The sequence below is a fragment of the Bombus terrestris genome, chromosome 10 (assembly GCF_910591885.1).
Source record: "Bombus terrestris chromosome 10, iyBomTerr1.2, whole genome shotgun sequence".
Taxonomy (NCBI): domain Eukaryota; kingdom Metazoa; phylum Arthropoda; class Insecta; order Hymenoptera; family Apidae; genus Bombus; species Bombus terrestris.
In genome coordinates this window covers 2,443,783-2,468,875 of record NC_063278.1, presented here as the reverse complement: position 1 = coordinate 2,468,875, position 25,093 = coordinate 2,443,783, and the positions used below count along the sequence as shown (strand labels likewise).

At 33.0% G+C, this 25,093-nt stretch overlaps 2 protein-coding genes and 1 long non-coding RNA gene across 18 annotated transcripts; 1 reads left to right on the top strand and 2 right to left on the bottom strand.

Annotated features, from left to right (window-relative positions):
- Nucleotides 1-359: 359 nt before the first annotated feature.
- On the top strand, nucleotides 360-12,166 carry LOC100646793 (PDZ and LIM domain protein 3). Of its 9 annotated transcripts, none has more exons than XM_020865161.2 (9): nucleotides 360-473; nucleotides 2,331-2,554; nucleotides 3,070-3,226; nucleotides 8,538-8,693; nucleotides 8,806-8,856; nucleotides 9,305-9,393; nucleotides 10,747-10,891; nucleotides 10,965-11,003; nucleotides 11,773-12,166. In XM_020865161.2, the coding sequence occupies exons 1-9, from the start codon at nucleotides 432-434 to the stop codon at nucleotides 11,863-11,865; spliced, it is 996 nt and encodes a 331-aa protein (XP_020720820.2). In that variant the 5' UTR covers nucleotides 360-431; the 3' UTR covers nucleotides 11,866-12,166. The 9 variants fall into 9 exon arrangements, 8 of the variants coding, with proteins under 8 accessions (XP_020720820.2, XP_012168254.2, XP_003398527.2 ...); XM_012312864.3 differs by lacking the exon at nucleotides 360-473 and adding an exon at nucleotides 1,394-1,519 and having other exon boundaries at nucleotides 2,331-2,461; XM_003398479.4 differs by lacking the exon at nucleotides 360-473 and adding an exon at nucleotides 1,394-1,519.
- Nucleotides 1,315-8,538, bottom strand: LOC125385713. Its single transcript, XR_007225276.1, has 2 exons — nucleotides 7,390-8,538; nucleotides 1,315-1,606 (listed from the first exon to the last, which is right to left on the bottom strand). It is a non-coding gene; the product is annotated as an uncharacterized LOC125385713 (long non-coding RNA).
- A 132-nt stretch (nucleotides 12,167-12,298) lies between the features above and the next one.
- Nucleotides 12,299-24,863, bottom strand: LOC100646187 (2-oxoglutarate dehydrogenase, mitochondrial). 8 transcript variants are annotated; one of them, XM_012312869.3, is made up of 17 exons: nucleotides 24,765-24,863; nucleotides 22,438-22,689; nucleotides 22,137-22,346; nucleotides 19,385-19,487; nucleotides 18,850-18,915; nucleotides 17,538-17,793; nucleotides 17,218-17,452; nucleotides 16,957-17,136; nucleotides 16,694-16,874; nucleotides 16,334-16,614; nucleotides 16,038-16,266; nucleotides 15,675-15,953; nucleotides 15,409-15,587; nucleotides 14,895-15,329; nucleotides 14,651-14,805; nucleotides 14,142-14,273; nucleotides 12,299-13,990 (listed from the first exon to the last, which is right to left on the bottom strand). In XM_012312869.3, exons 2-17 carry the CDS (start codon nucleotides 22,681-22,683, stop codon nucleotides 13,891-13,893), a joined length of 3,267 nt encoding a protein of 1,088 aa, XP_012168259.1. In that variant the 5' UTR covers nucleotides 22,684-22,689; nucleotides 24,765-24,863; the 3' UTR covers nucleotides 12,299-13,890. The 8 variants fall into 8 exon arrangements, with proteins under 8 accessions (XP_012168259.1, XP_012168260.1, XP_003398522.1 ...); XM_012312870.3 differs by lacking the exons at nucleotides 18,850-18,915; nucleotides 19,385-19,487 and adding an exon at nucleotides 20,776-20,896 and having other exon boundaries at nucleotides 24,765-24,852; XM_003398474.4 differs by lacking the exon at nucleotides 14,142-14,273 and having other exon boundaries at nucleotides 24,765-24,852.
- Nucleotides 24,864-25,093: the final 230 nt, after the last annotated feature.

The following is a 25,093-nucleotide window of genomic DNA, read 5'->3' as shown; positions in this document are numbered from 1 at the left end:
TTCATTTGTAACAGTTAGCGATATTACCGGGGTATTAACAAATAACAGGCTATTAATATTACTAATTTAGATGCGATATCATTCCGATGGATGCGGCGTTTATGTATATACTTTCTTAGTATCGTGTAAATCGAGATAAATGAGTCACTAGAACGGTACACTCTTAAAAGTGTGATTGACTAACCTTTCGCGCTATAGGTTGCTAATTTAAGTCAAACTTACGTACAATCTCTTCCTCTCGGTTTATTTGATGTACTCTCTTTTACTATTTCTCTTCCTTTCTTGATGTAGTCTCATTAATCACGGTGCAGTCAATTAGATCGAAACAACATAAGGAAGAGACCCTTTCAAGTATTCGTAGACATCACTTACAATTAGTGAAAAAGAGAAGAAAGTAGTGCGGTTGAGAGTTTCGAGAGCTTGAGGCGAAGATGTCTCTTAAATTTTCCGTAGGCAACTTTTACGAAACCTATGTGAGTACATATGTAGCAGCCTGATCAAATCCTACATTTTTCTTCATTTTCTCTCCTCTGTAATTTACGATGATGTAATCTGATGGACTATGTTTCATCCTGCATCGCTTTTTTTTTAAAGACTATATTGTGCAATCCACAGGCATATTTTTCCTTTGTAACTTTGAAGGAAACCACCCACTGTAATTTATGAATGTGTTTAATAAATGATTTACGTGCAGTGTTTAATTCTGTACATTCATTCGATATCCGGCAACATTTTTCCTTATAGACGATTCCTTATAGACGTGTCATATAATTAATCATATAATTAAAGTATTTTTACACAAGCATATTTTTTACAACTATTTTTACAAGTATATATTGACTTTCATTCATCGTTTAAAGCATACTTTATAAAGAGAAGATCATTTTGAAAGAATAATGTTTGCGGGTTAAAACTACTAAGAGTTTATAATATTGTGATATTCAATTTCATGCACTATCAATCATTGATCCTATCGGTAGGCATAGCAAAGGTAGGGAGGCCGCAAATGCCAGAGAAATGAGCGCAGGTCGGACCAGAACAATACACACGGTATGCCAATTCGAAATGGGGCCAGAATAGCAGAAGCGGCGAGCCGGTAGTTGGGTAACTAAGCTCACAAAAGTAAAGCCTGTCAAAATAAAGTGGCTGTGCAGCCAGTAGTCCTCGTTAGCCAGTAAGGAGCGTGAGCACGGGTTCGATATTGCCTCGAGTCGTCGTAGATTTCTCAACGATCTCGCAGTTTATCAATTTTCTCGTTCGATTGGAAAAGCTTTTCGTTTCTCTGACTTTTTCCCGTGCTTTTTCGTTATCGTCTTGCTCTTAATTCTCAACTCAGCGATCGGTCTCTGCGATTTCCGTTCGTTATAAACACGCGATTGCGTTGTTCTGATAGACAGAGTAGAGCATGACGAGGAAACAAACGGTGATCGTGAAGCTTAAGAGATCCAGCACCGGCAAACCTTGGGGAATACGTATCGCTGGAGGCGCTGATTTGGGTACACCGATCGTCGTCACCCGCGTGAGTTCTTCTTTCATGTCTACTCTTACTATTAGATGCGTACAGCTTATGGTTATTATTGAATCTGCGGCAAATCCATTTATCTATCTATAACAGAGAACAGCAAAGAATGGAGATCATTTTCTAATGTACACAAGCTGCTGCTGTTGCCGCTTACACGCAACGATATCTATCCAATTCAAAATACACGAATATTTATTACAAACGGATTTTTATTTAATTGGCAAAGCAATTAACTACCGCCTAATATTGCCACGCTTTTGAACAAGTACAAGATGCCTGTAGATTATACTGTATACGTTAAATCGTAATCACGTCCAGCTGACACTTGTGACCTAATCTTGTGCGTCTTTTTGATCGCCTCAACTGCATTCTATCCAACATGATTATTAAATGCAGCACAGAGAAATCGTAAACGCATCCGAACGCTATCCAAATGCTTCTATCGTTTAATCATCATTGCATATTACTTGACGTATTCTAATTAAACGACAAGTCTTTACATCTTTCACGCGATAAGTTGGAATATAAAATGACTGATAATCGCAGCATCTATGTTTCTGATATTCGCTTGATAGCAACATTTTGTTGATAATGTAACTAATACAACTTTACAATGTCCGATGTCATGCCTGTTATTTTAATTGTCATAGTCGGAGAGAGAGAGAGAAAGAGAGAGTCAAACTAACGTTATCTCAATTATTAAAAAGCGATGCCTCGGGCGTAGAATTCTCTTACGTTAGTTAACAAATAGCAAGCCTTTGAACGTCAGCGATGCGTGGTTATCTTACGATAGAATTTGTATTTGCAGTCGGAGAACGAGACGCTCCAGAGGGGTGATGTGATCAAGAAAATCGACGATTACGACACGCGAGACGTGAGGCATGTAGACGCGCAGAATCTTCTTCAAAACTCTGAATCAATAAGGCTCGTGGTCGAAAGGTCTGAGCCGTCGAATGCATCTCGTATCAACATTACCACGTCATCTCCGATTATCCAGTTGAACACTGGCGACAGGGCTGCGGTCACTAGTCTGTCAGAAAGCAATTCCACCTTTATTATTATGCGTTCGATTTATCGCATTACTATCGGCACGCTACTGCTGCTACGTAACACGACTATTAACGCTTCGTATTAAACTTCTCCCTACCTTATTTTATACATACTTTAATCGCAGCGCCTGATTGACAGCTCATCGCATCAAGAAACATCATCGTTAGCTCGACGATCACTTTCTTTGTTGCAATTACGATAGAATTTTTCCAATCCTTCGTTTCATAGAAAATCTTCCAAAATTAAAGTAAATGAGAAAAATGCACTGTCTTCGTATCCTTTAAACGATGTATCGTATCAAGAAGGGCCAGAGAAAACCACCGATAAGTTCAGTTATCGTTACGCCACGTCTGTACGCGATACCAAAACGAAATCTATTTTGCGCGTAGTAAATTCAGACGTTCGAAAGTGATCGTCGAAAGTATCATGGAAGCTCTCGTGAGAGGAACTTCTTTCATATTGATTCGTTAGTAAGATACTTTCCCATTCCGCTATAGAGCTAAACAACGGAAAATACCGTCGGAATTACCGAAGAGCCCCGTACCGCCGCCTTTAATCGACGAATACAGGCCGCCTGCATCTTCACCGGAACATCTTAACTTACCGCACGAACATCTCGACGAAGTTCGCGAAGAGAGAGCCAATTTGTCGCAGGTACTTTGAGCAGATACGCTTTGAAACACGAATTCACACGCAGGAGCAAGCAATCTACATCGCTGTTCGTCCTGTTGTAATAAACTCGTTCGATATATATTATGTTGAACGTTCTTGCCCGACAATTTGAACAACGATCAAGCGAATGTAAGTATTTGCTCGCTTCTATTTCATCGACAATTAATTTTAGCAAGTGTATTTTAAACAAACAATAGAATCCACGTGACACGGTATGATCCCGGAGACAATAGTAAGAACGGATTGCCATTCGCTCGGAGCATTTCATTGCAACATCGATTCTTCAAAAGAAAAAGAAAATTGTCTTCTATAGCTCTTCCTAAATTTGACAATGTAAACGTCGCCTGATTAGTTCATACTTCCAGAGTAGTTCGTTGGTCCGCGAATGCAATGCCACGAAGATGAAGCGAACGATACGTCTTCGCGATTGTTGGATGTATTTATAATTCTTTTCCAACACCCTGTAACTCTTTTCGACGACGTTTCGTCGCCGCCGTACATTCTGAACACGACGATGCCCGACAAATTGCTCGAGATTCGCAGATAAATAAAATTGGAAAGTCGATCGTTCAAAAGACTCTATAAAAAGATCGACAAGCAAATAACAAACACATCCGCCGGAACATCAAAATCATTCGCTAAATAGAACAGAGATCGTTATCTATGAAATTAGGTATCTTTTTCTATGGCTTCCGTGCCGTCAAAGACTCGACAGAAATAAAGTTAAAGAAACAAGAAGTAAATAGAGCAACTGGACGAAACTTTGATAATTGTTAAAAAGTGACATCGTCTTCCCCATGCTCCGCGTAATACCGTTCTTCCTAATGAATTTATATGTATATCGTGCGACTAGAATATAAATTATTGTATTTCAAAGTACACGGTATATCGCATTTGGCAAGTTACGTACCGTTTCGAAATATGTCATTCGAACGCTTTGAAACCCAATAACTCATAGTTGGATCACCGAGTAGTTGTGGAACGACAGAATATCTGTCGGACATAATTCGCTATTTCCGCATTCTATCTCAAGATGTCAACAAGCTGTACGATGTATTCGATTTCGGTTCAAGTGGAAAAATGATCTTACGGTCGTTTAATAACGAATTTAGGGCGAGCTATCCGTACATGATCGTTAAACATAGATCGATTCGAACCACTTCGTCGAAACGGTAAGAGTATTTACTCGTTGGTCTTTGGCTTTTGGTCGAGCTTTTAGTCCGGTTGTTAATCCATCCATTTATACGGCTACCACTACGGCTAGCCGCTACGTAACGCTCTGTCTTCTTAGCTAAGTACCGGATTATTCTCTTACTCTCCTCGTTCGCCTTAAAATTTCGACGTGGACACGATTACAGCTGACTTAGTCAGATGGAATCACGGTGTCGGAAGATTTGGGAAATCAATAGCTATATATGTACGTAGTTTCGTGATACGAAGACGCCTTTATTCGCGAGACGTCCGAAGCGTGAATATATTTTTGTTGGCCCGCCACGATGCCGGAAAGTCCACGTAGAGGCAGTTGCCACGCTATAAATATCGCTTTTGCATCGAAACCACCTCTCCGATCCAATACTACGCGATCCAGAACGATTTCGGAACACTATTTCGATCCTAGTCTCCGCTTGAAAATACATATTCTTATTGTTCTGCCGATTGCAACAACAAAATGTCAACTTAGAGAAATTCCAAGAGAACGGTGCATGTTAACGGTTATACTCTGTTCATGCGATAAACGATTCATCGAGTATTAGATTTCCTCCGAAGTGGTCCTATGATTACTTTAAGGGAAATACAATAGCGAAACTCGGTACAAAACATTTGTATTTGTTGGTGATAAGTAACCAAACTGGCGATGAAAAGGCACGCCGAGCCAAGGAAAACATTTTCCACGATGTTTCGGATATTCGTCCAAGGTCGGCAGATATACCGATCGTTATATCGAAGAAAACATCGCCCGATTAACGGACGTGTGTAACAAACAGACTGTACAAATAAAAAGTACAAAAAAAGAAGGAACAAATCCGAGAATCATTGATTCGAAGAATAATTCACATTTGAAACGATCAGGAATACCTATTTTCTAGTTTTCTCAGGATTTGGTTCGAATCCAGATGTGACACAATCGATCAAAAATACATACAAATGGCAATCGAAATAGAAATTAATCGTTTAACGAGTTGTAATTATTCCGTCGAGAGGATCATTTCGGTAGGCACTTTTAAATTGGAGAGGAAATGCTACTAGCAACAAAAAGGGTTGCGGTAGCTGACAGAGGTTGACAGGAGAATTATATCGCCGATCAAGAGGATAAAACGTAAGAACGATCGAGATACGTCGGTAATACGTGGAGAGGAGAAGAAAGAGCGCGAGAGGAGTCGCGTGGAAAAGACCAGAGTTAGTGCCGCCCGCGCAACGAGGCAGTGCGTTAGCGAATATTCGTAAGGGAGAGATCCACAGGAAAAAAGTGAAGTAACTTCTCGGTGAAAGCGGGAGGAAAGAGAGGAAAAAAGAAAGCTATTCTCGATTAAGAGTGCTACCGCAGCTGCAGGAATACGAACTTCGGTTCGATTAAGGAAACGATGCCGGCTTACACGACCATTTATCGTCACAACATCGAACACCAGCCGAAAGAGGAGGAGGCTGCCGTGTTTTGGGTACGAAACAGTTATCAGTCGTTAAAAGTAAAGGAAATCTATTCCGTGTTTCGTCGAATATCGATAATTCACCATCGTTATAATATCGTTAAAGTATTTAATTAATCGGAACTTTATGCCGATCTATCCGATCTTTGCTACTACGGCGGTGCAATTTCTTCTCATCTTTTGTTGAATTATCGATCCTTGCCGGACAGGAATGATCTTAATTCAAAAAAAGAATTTTTATCGTCTCGTTGACATTTTGCATCAGCTAAAAAGATAAAATATCTTAGCATTGTTGAAAATAAAACAACACAGCATCGAGAAAGAAGACCGTGTTGTTCTTAACGCAACGTTTTCCCTCTCATCCGTCTCGTATTATTTTTTTCTCGTATCTGTCGACACTGATTCAGAACGGATATTTTACGGATATTTTAACGGTAATCATTTTTTCCATAAAGAATTTAAAGATATGGATTAGCGATCGAAATCGACTATTGCTCGTTAGAAACGAACACGTAACGTAAGATGATCTAAATTTTGAATTACGTCGTCGAGTGCCAACCTTGACACCCTCCGTAAAAGTAGGGCTAGGTCTTGATTCTACCCTAATGACACTGAAAAAGACAAGCAAACAAACTTGCATACGGCTTATCGTGAAACGGTGCACGCTCTAAGAACGAATGCAACGAAGGGAAGAACAATTCGATCGAAAAAAGATTACAGGGGTATGACTAACTAATAACGCGATGCAATAAAACGAATGTAAGCATGTTACCGACTATTCATTGGAATCTTAATCTATTTTCGTAAATGAGATCTGGGTTACTCAAACACAAGAGGGTCATACAACGACACTCTTACAGCTTGTCCTCTTGACTTTCCAAACATCTTGCTTCGTTAAAATATCATTTCGGCAACGTTCAAAAACGTTAGCACGGGCTAAGGGAATAAACGCGAAAGAAATACACGGGAAAAGGATCGTTGCTGATTATGCAGAAACATTTTAATTTACCAGACATTTAGTCTATCAGATACTGTGATTCGATTTACAAAATATCGGAACACTTGTTGTCTTTTCTGTGTACCTTGCCAGCAGAATCTAGAAGGTTTTTTCATTGTTGTAGTTCAAGTTTCAGTGCATCGCTACCGAGCCAAACGATAAACAATTTTCGAAACAACTGTTTCGGTATGTCCGAATTTAGTTCGGGGACATTCTATAAAACGACGTAAAAACAACTTCCTTCTCCGAAATGACATATTTTCGACGGATAGTTAATAATGATATAAGTATATGACATAAGTAGATACTCGATGGAAGTGCTTTAATCGTGCTTTCAACTTTTTAATTAAAAAAATCAATAATAAAAATTAATCAAGAGTTGACAAGCATCGATCGTGGCGGAGAAAAATTTCGCAGCAGACGGGGTACACGTTATTTTTGCCGGCTAGGGTCCTTCATCTATTTCGAGAGAGAGAGAGAGAGAGAGAGAGACCGTTACTCACCCTCTAAGATAATGTTTCTGACCCATTTATAATGAAATAATCGTTATTTGATATAATTAATGATTGCATGAAAGTCATGATTGCATCGATCGTTGCATCGATCGTTACATCGGTCGTTCAATCGTCGTTCGTTCGAAACACAAAGTCGATAGTGACTGTATTCAAATTCGATCTTCTATTCTTGCAAGCGCGTCTTATAAATACGACGCGTAACTTTATCCTGCTGTTCACTCTCTTTCTACATCGTTCCACTTGACATTCTCATTTTCGTCATTTTTTAGCAATGACGACAGCCGATCAAACAACATCAAGCAAGCACAATCATCTTACATCTTTATAGCCCACGGTTTCTGTTCTTCTCGTCTTTTCCTTTGATATTCGTGGAAATGTAACAATTGTATTTTTAATAATTTCGTAATTCCGCGTAAAACTCCGTGCAGAACGATAGATAACGTAATCGCAGGAAATACTTGGCAAACGCTTTGTTCGTAACGCCACGGCTTTGTGCAATTTTCTCATTGTACAGATACGAGCCAAGTACCAAAAATTTTAGATACCTTTTTCTATACCTTTCATTTGAAACTAACGATGGTCGAGCATTATATTTCACAGTGCGTGTTCATTTCCGGTTGCTATAGTTGGCCAAAGATATCATCTTCGTTGTAATGATATTTGGTTATTTAACGAGTTGTCATCGTAAAAAGTAATTAGACGTAAATAGAGAACCTACGGAAAAATAACACATCAATATCGAGGAAATGATCGGTAAATATATTTTTAATCGCGTTTGAAGATAAAAGCCACACGTTGTTATTGCAACAGTGTGGAAAATTAACGAGGTGTCATCGGTCATCATGGCCTCTTAATAATGGCTTATTTTAGCTTTCGTTGGTTGGTAATTGACACCGTTCTGGCAGAATATTTCACGCCTACTTAGCTCGTTAAACACTTTTTTCGTTACACGTAATTCGTTAATTATTTTTATCGATTAATTACAACTTTACTCGTGCCTTATTTTTACCATTCGTATCATTATTTTATTTTGTACCATTATTTTAAGGTACAGTTGAAATAGTTACGCTCATAATCGATAAACATAAAGGAGTATATTACACGATCCGAATACTATCGATAGCGTCGATTTTTAGCCATACCGCACAACTCCTCTGGTCTTGCCAGGTGCGAAGATAAAGAAGGATGCTCCGCTTGGAGAATGCTACTTGCGCCATCATCCCAATCCGATGATCAGAGCGGCACCGCATCATTACGAACAAGCTCATCCCGAAGTTGCTATGAAACAAAAGGTACGCTTTATTCGATACTGCGTGAAAAACTGTCCTATGTTTCGATTTGCTTGAAACAAAGGACAAACTTTTATATTAATTTGTATATATATTTTGTACAACATGTGATTAGGTGGCAGAAACGGTACTTCAACGTGTCTTGGGACCGAATGAAGTTCCAAAGGTTTGGATTACTTTATACTCAAATCGCTTTTGCTTCCGTGCAATACAATATGCTTTTGCTTTTAGTAAAAGACAATCATTATGTGGCATGTAATCTACAGTTTTGTTTAAAATTGTATATTGTTCCTATCGAGCGATTTTTTAAATTTAAATTTATATATCATCTCCACAAGGTACTCTTCTAACTAAACTTTAAGTCTATTTTATAATGTAACTGAAGTTATTATTAAGCTTCAAATAACTAATTGAATACACGTTAAAACGTTGTTAAATAACTGATACACATACGCATTATTATGATAAATTATGAAATTCCAACTAATACATATTTTCAATTTGTTTAGTGGTAAATTTATGACTTAAGAAAAGATTTAGACGAACAATACCATCGTAATAAATTTACAGTTACTGCAGTTATTATTTTTTATCCCGTGCAATTTTATTCTTAGGTTGTCCACAAGCAATTTAACTCACCAATTGGACTCTATTCCGAACAAAATATTGCCGACACTATAAAGAGCCAAACGACCGCTATACCGTAAGTAATAAATAGATATAGATAAAACAAATATTAATACGTCGTACAGCTTGCAGTAGCGTAATAAAGTTACTAGCATTAATACTATTAAATTTTTGCTGGATGCTGATACTTATCAAACTATTAACTCTGAGCAATTATGATCTTGGCGCCATTAACTAACGGATATTTTAAAATTATAACTTGAATAATAATGCATCGAAAAAATGACCCATAGTTTACGTGCGAGGGACATTAATCGGAAGTTGCAAATCAAGGTTGTATCAATTCATTGGTGGTAGACTGTCGGGCACGTGATCAGAACGGGAGTATGGACGTAGAACAGAAAACGCAGCTGTCAGTCCTTACCACTGTTGTTTCCTTTTCACAATGGATAACACTCACGTGCAGTTTGTTTGTTTTCCAGCATTTTCATAGACTTTTCCTTCGTGAAACAGAAACAGGAAATACAGGAGCAAGCGAGAATCTTGAAAGAGCAGGCCATAGCCGCCGCCTCGAAGAATGTGTGGCCGCAATTCAATAAACCAAATTAATATACAGTTCGAGACGTTTTTCGATGCTTCTCGCACGTCGTAGTATATCCATAGTAGTTTCAAATTCTATTGTTTTCGCGAGAATCATTGGTCACATTCCTTGTCGCACAATTGTTTCTTTCTCTTAAAATTGTCTATCGTCCTTTTTTCTTTCTTTTTTAATAAGGCAAATGAGCGTGGCCACTGATCCGTGATTAAACTCTTGACAATCGTTCGATAAAGTATTTATTGATTCAAACTCTTTTGCTTTACAGTTTAATATCTATAAATCGTAATTATAGGGTCGTGATGCATATAACTACATAGATACGTACATATTGCAATTTGTTGTTGTGACTTCAAGTAAATCGATAAAATCGACAGAAAAGCTAGAAAAAAACAAATTTCAAAGGAAGTTCTTAAAATAACCATACTATATATTTTTCTGCATGCTGTACCATTGAAAGTAATCAATAATTAATCAGAGTAAATGTTCATGCGAATTAGTAGCCTTACTAATTTTGATACTCATACAATCAAGAAGCAATTCTCGAAAATTACAAATCAGTATCGCTAAAAGCAGCTGTTTGTATCCTATCAGTGAAATATAGTATCTTAAATGTAAGAATTGACAGCTCATGTAATTCTCGAGAAAAGCATCAAAGATTTAGTTGAGACATATTTGTGACTCGATTAATGAAAAGGGCATGGAAGCGGTCCGAAAGTCGCTCTCGAACAAACAATTGGCGATATAACCCCGGCTGCTGCTAACCGATCTGACAAAATCGAGGCAAATGAATTAAAAATAGTCCGTGTGTACACATGCGATACAATGGTACAGCTCGAAGAAACCGGTGAAGTACGACCCGAGTAAGAGCGAGGCTTACAAGGCCCTGCAAGAGGAGGCTCTCGGTGACGTAGTGCAGGAAGTAAGACAACCGGCGCGCACCGGTGTTTTCTCTCCGCAAAAGGTTAACCAAAATAGGGTATGCATATAGAATAGTTAAATTCTACTTACTATCTAAACGTCACTCTTGTCTGATCAATAAATATTTTCAGATATACCACGCTCGACCAAAAAGTCCAGCTGGGCCATACGTAAGTAAAACTTTAAATACATATTCGGATTTTATATCAACGTCATTTGACCGTGTTATATGTACATACATGTAAAGAATATACGTACGTACACGCATATGTAAAGTTGGTAGAAACGATATAGTGAGATTGTAAAATCGGCCGACGTTAAAGTCTACATGTTGAAGTTCATACATCACAGACATACATACTTAGATTGAAAGTTGAAACAATTTAGAAGAGACTTTAGAGCTTGAGTCTTGTTCGAGGCTGTACGATGTCAATACAGAATTAGTTCTTTTTTTCAAATAGGGCAGTTAGGAATTCCTCAGAATTAACTCTAGCCACAGGAATGCTTACTAGCTGAGTGCGGCTAGATCACTCGGTGTCACCGTTTAACTGTAACATTTTAATTTTAATAAACTCACGGCAGTCTTTGTAATTATATAAATTGAATGAATATAGAAATTCGTTTACCTTTTATAAACACATTATAATCACAAACGATTATTTACATAAATTTTATGTCGATTCGTATATGTCACTTGCATATTTCTACGTATACATTTGTTTATAAATAATTAATAAGATATTTTATGGTGACAGAAAAAAGTTCTCCTTAAATATTTAAAACCAATTCAAAAATTATAATTCATTCAAATGATTCAAATTCAAAATGTAAAGTGCCCGTGCAGTTATTATTGTATTACTATGAATTCCTAGCGTTTATAAAGTTTGTTAACGATATCACTTTATTCAACTACAATGGAAATTTACAATTTTTTTCTAGGTAAATATTCTTGATGACGACGGTGAAAAAATCCACCAGAGTAACAGCTTCAAGAGGATCATGTATAGTGTTTTGGGACAAACTGATTATTAATTTGCGAACTGACGTTATAAATGTACTTTATATAATATAAAATATAAATATATATTTTATTTATTGTTCATTGCAATAAATGTTAAATTAAAACTGATTAAGAATTAATCGCGATAAAAAATTGTTAAAATAACATGATATTATATTTAATTATATTTAAAACATGAAACTTGTAGTTCTTCTTCTACAAATTCTACAAGGTGGTGCGAATTTTACATGCTGCAAAACATGTCAAATCTTTCCTTAAACCACATTCTGATAAAAAATTATGCAATTAAATAAACATTCAGTGTGAATTATGTATGACAAAATGACGATTTTGTTATGTCCTTCTTTCAGTCTTTAATGACGTTAAATAACTGTTAGTATTACATTGAAGAGAAAAAAGTACTGGATTTTATTAAAAGGGGGAAGGTTGTTTAAAAATACCTGATAATAGCTAATATAATTTAATTTCGTAGGATGCTACAATATTTACCGTGACATACCGACAATGTGCACTAACGTAAGTAAACTTCAATTTATTCTCATTAGTAACTTTGACCTATTAAACTTTAATATCAGAGCATACATGTATATATCGTCGTTATTATGCATGTAATAACAAGAAATGATGAGTGGAATAAGAGTACCGCAGTTTATATAGGACCACATTGCATCTATCGTATTCTAGCGGATTACAAAATATCGTGTACTATTGTTACGTATAACTCAAACTTGATACAATACTTCCCAATTAGTGACATGGTACAACAGATATTCCATTCATAAAACCCATTCTTCAAATAATTCATATGTAGAATATAAATACTGTGCCTTCGCAGACTATGGAGCAACCAACGTATATCATTGGCTAAAATAAAATAATAATAAAATAGTTTTCTTTAAATATTCCAACTAGCATTAGCAAATTATCTTCTATTTCCATCTTTTTAGAGAGGAGAAGTCTTTGAAACTTTTTGAAGAGCAACATTACGACTCGATCTCGTAAACATTTTTTCTTTCCTATTAAGTTCATATAATCTACATTTTCGCAATACATTACGTAATCGAGTCTAATGCTACAACATATCCCTTTATATATTTCTACCAACCTACCAATTATTTAATTCTTTATAAAAATAAAGCAACGATAAAGAATTAAATCAATTGGCTGTCTTTCGCTACGGCATAAATAAATGAATAAAAAAATTGCCGTAAATGAACATTATCAAACTCCGAAAAGTTTCATTTAAGTCTCCACAGTCGTGACAATCGATATATTTACACTCTGCGTAAACTGTTGTATAAATTAAAAATAATACTTTTTTTCTTAATCTTATCCGTTTCATAAAGTTATGTATTAACAAACGAATAAAATACAAACGTCAACGCACGAATATTTTCGATTATTGTAACGACAATTTTCAAGATTTAGACAATGAGTAAGTCATGTTAGGAGGTTCCTTGCTGATGTAATTTTTGTTCTTGCGATATATTTACATAATAAAATAAAATGTTCCTGCTAACTCAATCATACACCGGGCTCAACATTCAACTCACATACTAGCATAAATATATGTCGCCTATTAAAAAGAAAAAATATACAGAATCGCATTCAAGCATTAAATAAGAATGAAATGCATATATATTTACATGGATTACTCATTGCGTATATGTTTGTTTGTATTAGATTAAATTTCTCATGAAGTTCATATTTTAATCAATCATTCTTTTAATGAAACCAAAGAAATGTTTCAAAATGTATTAATTTTTGCGATTGGATCACAGCATCGTAAAATAGGAATCAAATAAAAAGAAAGTCGATGACTTGAATCTAGATAAAAAATTTTTAACTAGGTTTATCACTATTAAGAAAGTATTCGTGCGTACGTTAATTCATTTAAATAAATCAATAATGAAGAAACTATTTCAAATTATGTTAATCTCCTCTTAGGATGTATATAGAGCAGGGCAAAGGGAATATAACAAATATAATAAGAGAAAATAAATAAAATGTGTTCTACATAGTGCTACGAAGGATAATTAAACATCGAAGGAGTCATCAAGTAATTGTTTTAGTTCTTTGAGGTGCTGCATTTTGCTTCCTGTTGCGGGTGAAGCACCTGTTGGGCGACCAACGTACCTGAAACAAAAATTTAGATTTACAGGTCAAAGTTAATCATAAAATATACATTTATATCCTTCTACAGCTATACCTTATCATATATTCACATTAAAGTATGATAAATAAAGCTATAATAAATATCCTATTCAAATATTATAACCAACATTACCTCAATGTTCTCTGTTTGGGTTTATTAGATTCTACTGACAGCGACTCGGACACATTCGTTGGTTTAGTTGATGAGAACCAACCACTAAACCACCCTCCGCTACCCCTACTGTCGTATGACGTATTTCCGCTGCTGTAACATGGCCCAATTTTTTGCTTTGCTTAGCAAGCACGCGTACAAGACAAATTATTGATAACTTTTGTGCTTAAGTACATTGCTTATTTGTGATATATTTACACACATCAGAATTTTATAAATTACATCGAAAACGAAACTGTGACAAAGTAAAAGATTTGGGCCACGTGAACAGCTAAATATATGACAAACGTATTGGACAGCCAAAATATCGTAATTTTATAATTTATGTTACAAGTATCAACTAGGTGATTTTGCAACACAAATTCATTATAATGAAAACACGAGTGATTACACGTATTTTTGTAAACTAAAATTATACATACATATTGCAAAAGACAGATCTTAATATTTGTTTGAATTTCGATACTCACAATACAGAACGAGTTCCATTCAAAGCTGTATGAAATCTAGGTTGAATATATGTCCATGCACCCTGATTTTTGTGTTCTTCTTGAGCCCATACTAATTCTGCATTAGCATATTTATTGGCTTCTTTCTTAACTAAATCGTATGGGAAAGGTGAGATCTATAAAAACAAAAGAATACGAGTAAATTTAATTAATAGAATGAAAATAAACAAAAAGGTTTTCGAATTTGATAGCAACTAATATTTACCTGTTCGACTCTCACAATAGCGACTTTATCGTCCAATTTCTTCTCCGCGCGTGCTTTCTTTAAATCGTAATAAACTTTACCAGAACAGAAAATTATCCTTTTAACATTACTGGGATTTTGAGAAGCTACACCTTCTTCTGGTATCACTCTAAGAAATTCTGTATTTTCCAGCATCAAATCGAAACTAGACTTTGCTTCTGGATGACGAAGCAATGATTTTGGTGTCATTAAAATCAAAGGTTTCCTAAATGGCAATGCAATCTGTCTTCTTAGAATATGGAAATAATTTGCTGGTGTACTGCAATTGGCTACAATCCAATTGCTATCGTGTAACTGACGCACAGCAAATTCTTCGCTTTCAGGAGGGAAATAATCTGGATCATCAGCAGACATTTGTAGGAAACGTTCCAAGCGGGCACTGGAATGTTCAGGTCCCTAGAACAGGCGGACAATCATGTAGATAATTATATATTGTCATATAACAAATTTTTTAAAGACATATTTAAGAACTTACCATTCCCTCAAGCCCGTGAGGTTGTAACATTACAAGACCAGATTGACGTACCCATTTAGCTTGACCACTGCTGATAAATTGATCAATTATGCACTGTGCTGTGTTATTGAAATCACCAAATTGTGCTTCCCAGCACACTAGTGCATTAGGATTAGTCATAGAATAACCTAATTCAAATCCTAAAAATTTAACAACAAAAAATATTTTTATTGTAATATCATTAAAACATATATATAAAGCCAATTTAAGTAATATCATAACATTACCAAGTACACCAAACTCTGATAAAGAACTATTGCATACAGTATATGGAGCTTGATCTGGGTAAAGATAACACAGTGGTCTGTAAGTAGCTTTATCCACAGTTTGATGATGGAGAACATGATGTCTGTGTGAAAAAGTTCCTCTTTCTACATCTTGACCTGATAATCTAACATGAACACCCTCTTTAAGTAGAGAACCAAAGGCCATAGCTTCTCCAAGAGCCCAATCAACTGTTCGCGCTTCTATCATTTCCATACGAGATTTTAAAATACGTTCGATACCTGTATGTTTATATGTTTCAAATTAGTATATATCTAATATGAACCTTGCCTAATTAATTCATCCATAATTAGAAAGACATTTACCTTTATGAACCACAAATTCAGCTGCATTCGGTGGTGGTGAAGAAAATTTTTTTCCAATATGAATGAGTGTGTCTTCTTTAATACCAGTAGGAGATACTTTTAAAGGGTCTTTCCCTTCAAAGAAACCGGACCATGGAGAATCCAACCAATCTTTGTACTTAATATGTGTTTCTTGTCTAGCATTGACATATGCTTCTTCACAAATTTTCTCATATTTGTCTTTAACATCCTGTAATATCATTATAAAAACTTAGTCACATATACTCAAATAACTAAAATATTTCTTATTTCGGTACCTTAACTTCTTCAGGAGAAACGACACTATCATCAATAAGACTTTTGGCATATATATCTAGAACTGGTGGAGTATTTCTAATTTTGCGATACATCAAAGGCTGTGTAAACATAGGTTCATCAATCTCATTGTGACCATTTCGTCTATATGATACAATATCAATAACAACATCTTTATGGAAAGTTGCTCTCCATTCTGCAGCAACTTTACAAACATGCATTACTGCCTCAGGATCATCCGAATTTACATGGAAAATGGGTGCATTCACTACTCTTGCAACATCTTTCATAAAATCATTAATGATTAGAGTAACCTTAGAACACAAAAAGATTATCTTTTATGTGTATGATGAGATACTTACCTGTACAATATGGAGAGGATCGTGAATGTCTTGGATCTGTAGTAAATCCAATTTGATTATTCACCACAATATGAATAGTACCATGAGTTGTATAATCTGGCAAGTCTGACAAGTGCATTGTTTCAAAAACAATACCCTGCCCACAGAATGCAGCATCACCATGCAGAAGAATAGACATGACCTGTTAATATCAGTTTAATCATGAAGCTTCCAGAGAAGTAATAAAATTTTGTTATCAATGTAAATTACTCCGTATAGTGTACCTTCTTGCCTTCGCCATCACCGCGATAAAATTGTTCTGCACGAGTCTTTCCTTGTACTACTGGATCGACGGCTTCTAAATGAGATGGATTCGCCACAACAGCCAAACGAATGTTTTTGTTTGTTACTCGATTCAAACGCTCAATGTATGTTCCCAAGTGATATTTAACATCACCAGAACCCTAAATTATTAAGAATTAGTAAAGCATATCCATATAAATGACAAGATCAAATTTCATATTGTAGATATCATATACACTTACATCGTCAGCTGCTTCTAGAGCCGCAAATTGAGTAAATATTTGACTCAAGGGCTTACGACAAACGTTAGCAAGGACATTTAAACGGCCACGATGAGGCATACCCATGACAATGGATTCAACTCCTAACTCAGTTGATTTATCAATTACCTGCTTCATAGCAGGGATCAGAATTTCACATCCTTCCAATCCAAATCTCTTCTCAGATGACCACTTACGTGCAAGGAATGCTTCAAATCTACAGTGAGAATACAAAATATAACAATAAATATTTTATTGTTGGTGTAAATGTAAAAATGTTTACATTTTGATATTTTATATACCCAGTTGCGCGAGTTAATCTAGCCAAAATAAGTCTTCTTTCATCATTCGTCATTTCCATAATACCAGGAGTCTCCATCTTTTGTCGAATCCAATTGCATTGTTCCAAAGAATTGATAAACATGAATTCCACACCGATGTGGCCGCAGTAAGCAGCTTCTAGTCTTTTTAAGATTTCACGAAGAGGCAATGATTTCTCTTTGCCACCAATAAAAGTGGTGGATGGCAACTTGAAAATACGATCCATATCGGATTCCTCTGTAGAAATCGAACAATAAAATATTTGCTTATTTTAAAAAAAACATGAACATAATAAAAGATAAACGCAACGCCACGCCACGTATGTATTTATAATAGAATTTATATAGGATAATTAATTCCAAATATATCTAGAAAAACATCTCTTTTGTTATAACTACTTATTATATATAGTACACACTTGTTTTTATTAAAATATAATGTATATATTTTTGTAACTGATACTGAAAATGTAAACTATTCTTAAAGCGAAAAAAAAAAAGAACTTTATATCGCATAAAACTCAAATGCAATGTTTTCTATATTTGCATAATAAATATATGCAAATAGTTCTTTTAATATCATATGTGAATATATGTATACAAAATGTTTGGCACATGATATATACATGCATCATTTCTTAAAAAAAAAAACAAATAGTTAAGATTATAACAAACCTTCTCCACAATATTTGTAAGAAGAGAAATAAATGGAAAACTGAAAAAAGTATTCAAATACAAAGCTGTAAAACTCAATGAAGCATTATTAATAAAAGCAATCACCAAAAATACTAAAATGATAACAGTACAATAATATGACAAAATTTTTACACATTGGCCACACAATTTGTAAAATAAAATAAGATACAGAAAAGTGTAGAAATTTGAAAAATGATATTAAAACATATAGATTATACAAAAATCATTTAATAAATAAATAGGAACTTGAGGAGGAAGTATTTGCAAATAGTATGCTGTATAAAAATACTTATATATACATCTTTTATTACATCGTACATAAACTGTTAGATGTGGTAATAATATTATTTATTATCCTATACTTCCTCCAATATTTCCAAAAAAAGATATTCAAAAATTATTCCTGGCACAAATACCTTTACAGCAAAATATAGCAATCTTTAGATCAATGTTCATATAAAGGACCCAAGCACCTTTACAATTTACCTTTAATGCCAATTTTTATGTAATCCCATAGCGAACCATTACATCCCAAAAATACTAATATTTTACAAAAGCTTTAAATTGAACTCTCATTTTAATTATAATTCTTACATACTTTTCATAAGTGCAGCTATTCTGTACTGCAGTTCCTGTGAGTAAGTAGTAGTACGTGCTCTGTTCCCTGTAGACATTACGCTTAAACTGAATAATTAAATTATTGAGCAAAACTCTTTTTATATGTATTACAATAAGGCTTCGCCATTAAATATATTTATCTAAAAACAATATTAACATTATTTTATTGATTTTTACTGTAAATAACTTTGCAATATTGTTTAGATTTAAGGTATCTTTTCTGTTTATTATGCTGTACTTTGTGTCCAGGAAGAAAATGAGATGAAATATGAATCATAATAATAAAAATGATATTTCCAATAATAACAAGTATCATATTGTGGTGAAATAAGTAAATTATTACACAAACATCTTCAAGTTAGGAGAATGTTAAAGAAATAATGAAGCAAAATATTGCTTACTTCAAGCAGTTAAATTTTTGATAGTCTTTTTAATACATAGTAATACCTCACATAAAGTTCACTCTGGACCTTCATTCCTTTGATTTATACAGAAACACATTCATTTAGGCTTACCGAATGAGTAATGATTATAGAGCAACTCTTGTGGGTGTCTATCATCAAGATCAGCGCTGTTGATGCCAAGTGGATCCAATTTAGCGATATGATGGCCACGAATCTGTCAATTTAACGCCACATTCATACGAACCAAGTAGTTTTTAGTTCTTCAAACTTCTTAACTCATTACAAACATTAAAATAAATTACTGTGACTAATGTTCACTTAAATGTGTCTTAAAATATTGACTCACATGTTTTCAAGGAACAAAAAGGGAAAAATTATCTTTTAAAAACATCATATCACAGTAATTAAAAGCAAACATACCTATTGATAAAATAAATATTCGTTAATATTGATATGTTAACAGTTAAAGCATGTTATATACATGCTTTCTATAACTAAACCTAGTTTATGTATTTAGAATGAGAATATTTTATTATTTGTTATTTTATTATTTTTTAAGGATTAAATTAAGCAAACATAACTCAAAAATCCTTCCACAAAACAGAAACCAATGGTTGTAATATGGTATAGATAGTTAAATTAAATAATAACTTGTTCCAGAAACAAACATTCCAAATTATAATTGCAAACATATAAAAGCAAAGCTACTAACATCATCTGCAAGCATGCATAGCAATGATTTCCAATACATTTTCTTACCTTAGACAGTTTACTTGTGCATGATATTTGAAAATACATCATAAATACTAATACACTTATCATAAGATAGCAACTTAAGAACACTATTCACAGATTTTGTTTGACATATATAACATAGTATCGATACAAATTGCAAAATATAAACCGACAAACATCCCACTCTTCCTTAAGAGGGACAAGAACATTTTCAGTATCAGTAAAACTTATCATGGATCTACATTCACATAACACCTTCTCAATATATTTAATCCAACAACTTCTTTCTTATATTTTACTAATATTTTATAAATTTCATGTATTTCATAATATTTTCTTTCTTGAAATACATACACATAAATTATTCCAATTATTTGTGTATTTTACTTTTCTCCGAAAATATAAAGAACAAAAACGTTTAATTTTTTAAATTGTTGAAAATAAAAATTATGCTTATTATATCACATACAAGATATTAGATTTAGAAGAAGAAAGGTATGATAATGGTTAAGAAGGAGTTAATGCATATGATAGAAACCATGATGTTTGTTTTTATGATGTGAAATATGACATATATTTGGTGAAGGTGTTTTAAAAAGCTCTGGTACTTTAAAAGTCACAATAATCACATAAATTTTGACAAAATTAACTAAACAGATATAATCTAAAACCAGGATTGTAATATAGCATTTATAAACACACCTTTACTTTATACATATAAAAACTAAAGTAATACTTTAAGGAATTGGTTTGGGTAAAAGCCTTACCAAGCATATATTGTCGCAGAACCTGTTCAGGAGATCCCTTGCGGGCTGCATAATGTGTATGTATCAGGTCTGTTTGCATGATACCCAGTGGGTCCAGATCAGCAACTAAGTGACCTCGAGCCTATATGCCAATGAATAATTCCAAAAGGACCCCAATGTATATCAGTTTTTCTATGTTTTTAACTACCATACATTACTACATTATAGAAATACAATGTTGCTATTAAAAGTGTGATCACCCCTTAACTATTCACTAATTATTGCTATGGCACATTAAAACTTTCAATTTAGACCTTCGAATTAACCCCTTTAAATTAACCTCTAATTCTAAACCCATATAAAAATATGCATCATAATTTTTTAAACGAAATCTGTAATATTTCTTAAAATTAAAACTACCGTAACCTTTGGATAAAATTTTAACTTCATTTGATATATTTGTATAATTATAATTTTACAAAATATAAAATAATATAAAAATATAACTTTAATTTACTTTCTGAAGATCAATTGCCTTTTAATATCATTTTATGCTTTTATTAATTCTCTATTGGTTTCCCTCTTTTTTAGATATATATTAATAAGTTATAATTTAGAGCTATAATTTACATCAAAAATGTAACACATAATTTGTGGGAAATATTTAATTGTAAAACATGCTAGAGGTGATAGATGCAATAAGCATCTAATAAAATAAGGCTATTATGCAATACTTGAATATAATCTGACATTCTTAATCAGTGCTTGAAATATTTTTTCAATGATAGGACGCAATGATGGATTATTTCATGAAATACATGATAGCCCTTAATGAAATAGTTTCAGTATCAATTTCTTATGTCCTATATGTTTCATAAGTTTGCTTTTTTTTTTTCTTTTTATCAATTGCAGAACTAATATATCAACTAGATTAGTGAACATAAATATGGTATTAAGAAGAAAAATAAAGATTAGGACATGTGGAAATTGAAACAAAACTCTTATTTGATATCACATGCAATATGATAGTAGAAATTTCCCTTTAACATAAAACATACATACAATGTTTCTAGAACACATGCTATAATGTTTCAAGATCAAATAATGACTGAATTATAGTCAAAATATTAAGACACTGTTTCTAATAATCAAAAAGATAAGATAGAACATCTAAAAGCTTTAACATGAAGCCATAAAACATTATACAATTTCACTTAAATTGAATATCTTATGTAAAATAAAAAATATAATTAAAATTTTTTAATATATTTAATAATAATACACACGTATAAAAAATTTGGTGCTTGGAAACATAATATTTTGTTGAAACATAGTTGTTGTTATCCCAGTTTTTTTAAATACGCAATATAAAATTAACATACCTGATAAGAACGAATAATAGCTTGAACAGCCAGGTGATCATCAATGATCTTTTCATTAACAGGTATTTGGCTCAATTGTGTACCTCCACCAAGTGGTAATAATGCTCCTAATGGAACTTGATTATGACTTGGAGCAAGAGAAGGAGGCGCCTGATATGCTAGACCTGGTGCAGCTCCAGCAGTACTACTGCGAAAAAATGAGTCCCAAGACTATAAAAAATAAAAGTAATAAAATTCATAAAAAATTACAGTTAATGTTTACTTCAATAACAAGGATATATTCCATGAATTTACTACTAACCACATGTACACTATGAGGATCTTGTAGCCATGCATTATACATTTCTTCTACATAAGTGCTGGAACTGCCATTGAGAAAAGGTTCTGTGGCTACCTTGCTATACTTTCTAATTGGTTCGGTAACTATCACCTGTGTGGTCCTTGTCAGAGGATGGCTTCGAACCAACCATGATGCAAACCTCTCAGGTTTGCACATTCGTGGCGCTAAAGGGGCCAATGTACTAAATACGGTCCTTGCCTTATACATTTTTACCTGCATCAAATATTAGTATTAATATATATGTTCACTAGGTATCCAAAACTTATAAATCATATATTTATACATTATTTTATGGTATAACTAAATTATTTATATGTAATTCATATGATTAAAACTATAAGTAAATAAGTACATTATTATCTTTGAGACTGTATTGTACAAAAATCTCTATCTGTAGTTACTCAGAAAATTAATAGTTTTTATTTAAAATTACTAGTAAATCTTTAGTGCTTTTATCAAATTTTATCAATTTTACTTCATATAAAGATCGGAAAAGGTAGGTAATTATCAATAATACATCTTGCATTTAAAGGAAACAGCATATTTCCTTAAACAATCCTTTTGTTACAAAACCATAGGATATATTTGTGTAATAAGAACAAATATGTCCTATTGCTTTATAAAAAAATTTTGTAATGATGTCTTTTGCAAGACTTTAATCTATTTATAAAAAAATATTTTTAAATTTCCCTTTAATTTTAATTGTAGATTTCAGTTGCACAACCATGTATGATGTGCCAACTTTAAAACTTAATACATGATGAAATCAATAACTCTAAGTATATGTATACCTATTACAATTATGGAAGATACACATTTTTGAAAGTAATAATTAAGATATTATTGTTGATAAATATTTCTTTGAAATAATATAAGTGATAATCTGCTGATATAGCATATCTAAATCTGCATGTCTACCCCAATTATGTTGATTACAAATGTATATACATACTTATATATTTTTCATGTATAAAATATACCTTCTTTTTATGCTCCTGAACATTAGCATGTTAGAGGTATACTTGAGAAATGGTAAATATCCAAAAGATGCTAATGTTACATTGCATATAAAACATAAAATATATATAATATTTAACATTTCTATAGTTTAATAACATTAAAATAATTTTTGTGTAACAGATGTTGTTAAGAAAATGTACAAAGATTTTGCATAAGCTGAAGCTAAGATATTAATATATATGGATATGAATTTAAGTATATAGTATGGATATGAATTAAGTATAGTATAGCATTATAATGCAGATTGGTTTGCACAAATAACATAGTCTATCATAATAAATGACTAATGTAAGACAGATAAGCTAACAAGAAAATCAAAACACATTAAAGATTCATAATAAACTCTTTATATTCAACTTTATTGACATATTACAAAACATAAGTAGATATACACTTAAAACAAAAATATTAGGTTAGATTATAATTTATAATATCAAAATTCAATGTGTCACTAACACTAATTATGGTATTTTATTGTGTAACTCATATTGAAGTTAACAAAAATTATTCATATTAATTACGGTATACAGACGATAACGAATTATCTATTATTACAACATCAGTAATCGGTGTGTATATCAATACTTATACAATTACTTCATATAGTAGTTTTAGTAAAAAATAAATAGCAAAGGATTATTAAAATATATTTCTAGTTTTTAGAACAGTTATAAAAATAAGAAGCTATCCTTTGTCAATTAGACAATGTCAGAAACATATGACATTTGTCCGAAAAACGTGGTCAAACGTCAATTTTTTGGCATACCGATAGGGATTAGCAAGAACAAATGAATCTAAGAATCTTATTAAAAGTGAAACTACGAAAAAAAGTGCAGAATTTACGATAGATTTCTAAATACATATTGCAACTACACAATTACTTTTATATCTACATATATGAAAGATAATATTTTTCATTTGAACACAATTATATTGTAGGTTATTTAATTCAATCATTAAAAATATTTTATTATTGATGGGTTAATATGAAAATGTAAAATAAATGTTAAAAGTTATTAAGAATCTTTTCTAAAAAAAAATACGAAAGAAATAACTATATCTTTTAAGTCAGGTGACTATTTTCGTCTGGTGCAATAATTTTACGTAATCAAAGGTGTCATGAAACAAGATTTCAAGAAAGAATAATATTTATTATTAGAACTGATGTTCTTTATAAAGCGATCAACAATTCTTCGTAGAAATCATAATTATTTTTCGTTAATGTCATAATTAAAAATCAAACATAAGTGAGATACAAATCTACGTACCTGATGTTAACGCAACGACGATGACAGGCCATCCACCATTTACAACTCAGGATTAGACCGAACTACGTCTTCTTAAAGTACATCATATCTATAAGCAAGAAACTGATTTCAGCGCACCTAACGGCTAAATATTACAAACCAGTATTACAGTAATTCAATTTAAAAATTTACCAGAGATTTCCCTATTCTAGATTTTTCGTTTTTATTTTAAACTTATCTTTGAATTTAATTATTTCCGAGTATTCTTAGATTGTTGTAGCACTTACATGATCTTATAATTAAAAAGTATGATTTTTATTTATATTTATTGCAAATATTTTTGCGTTCTA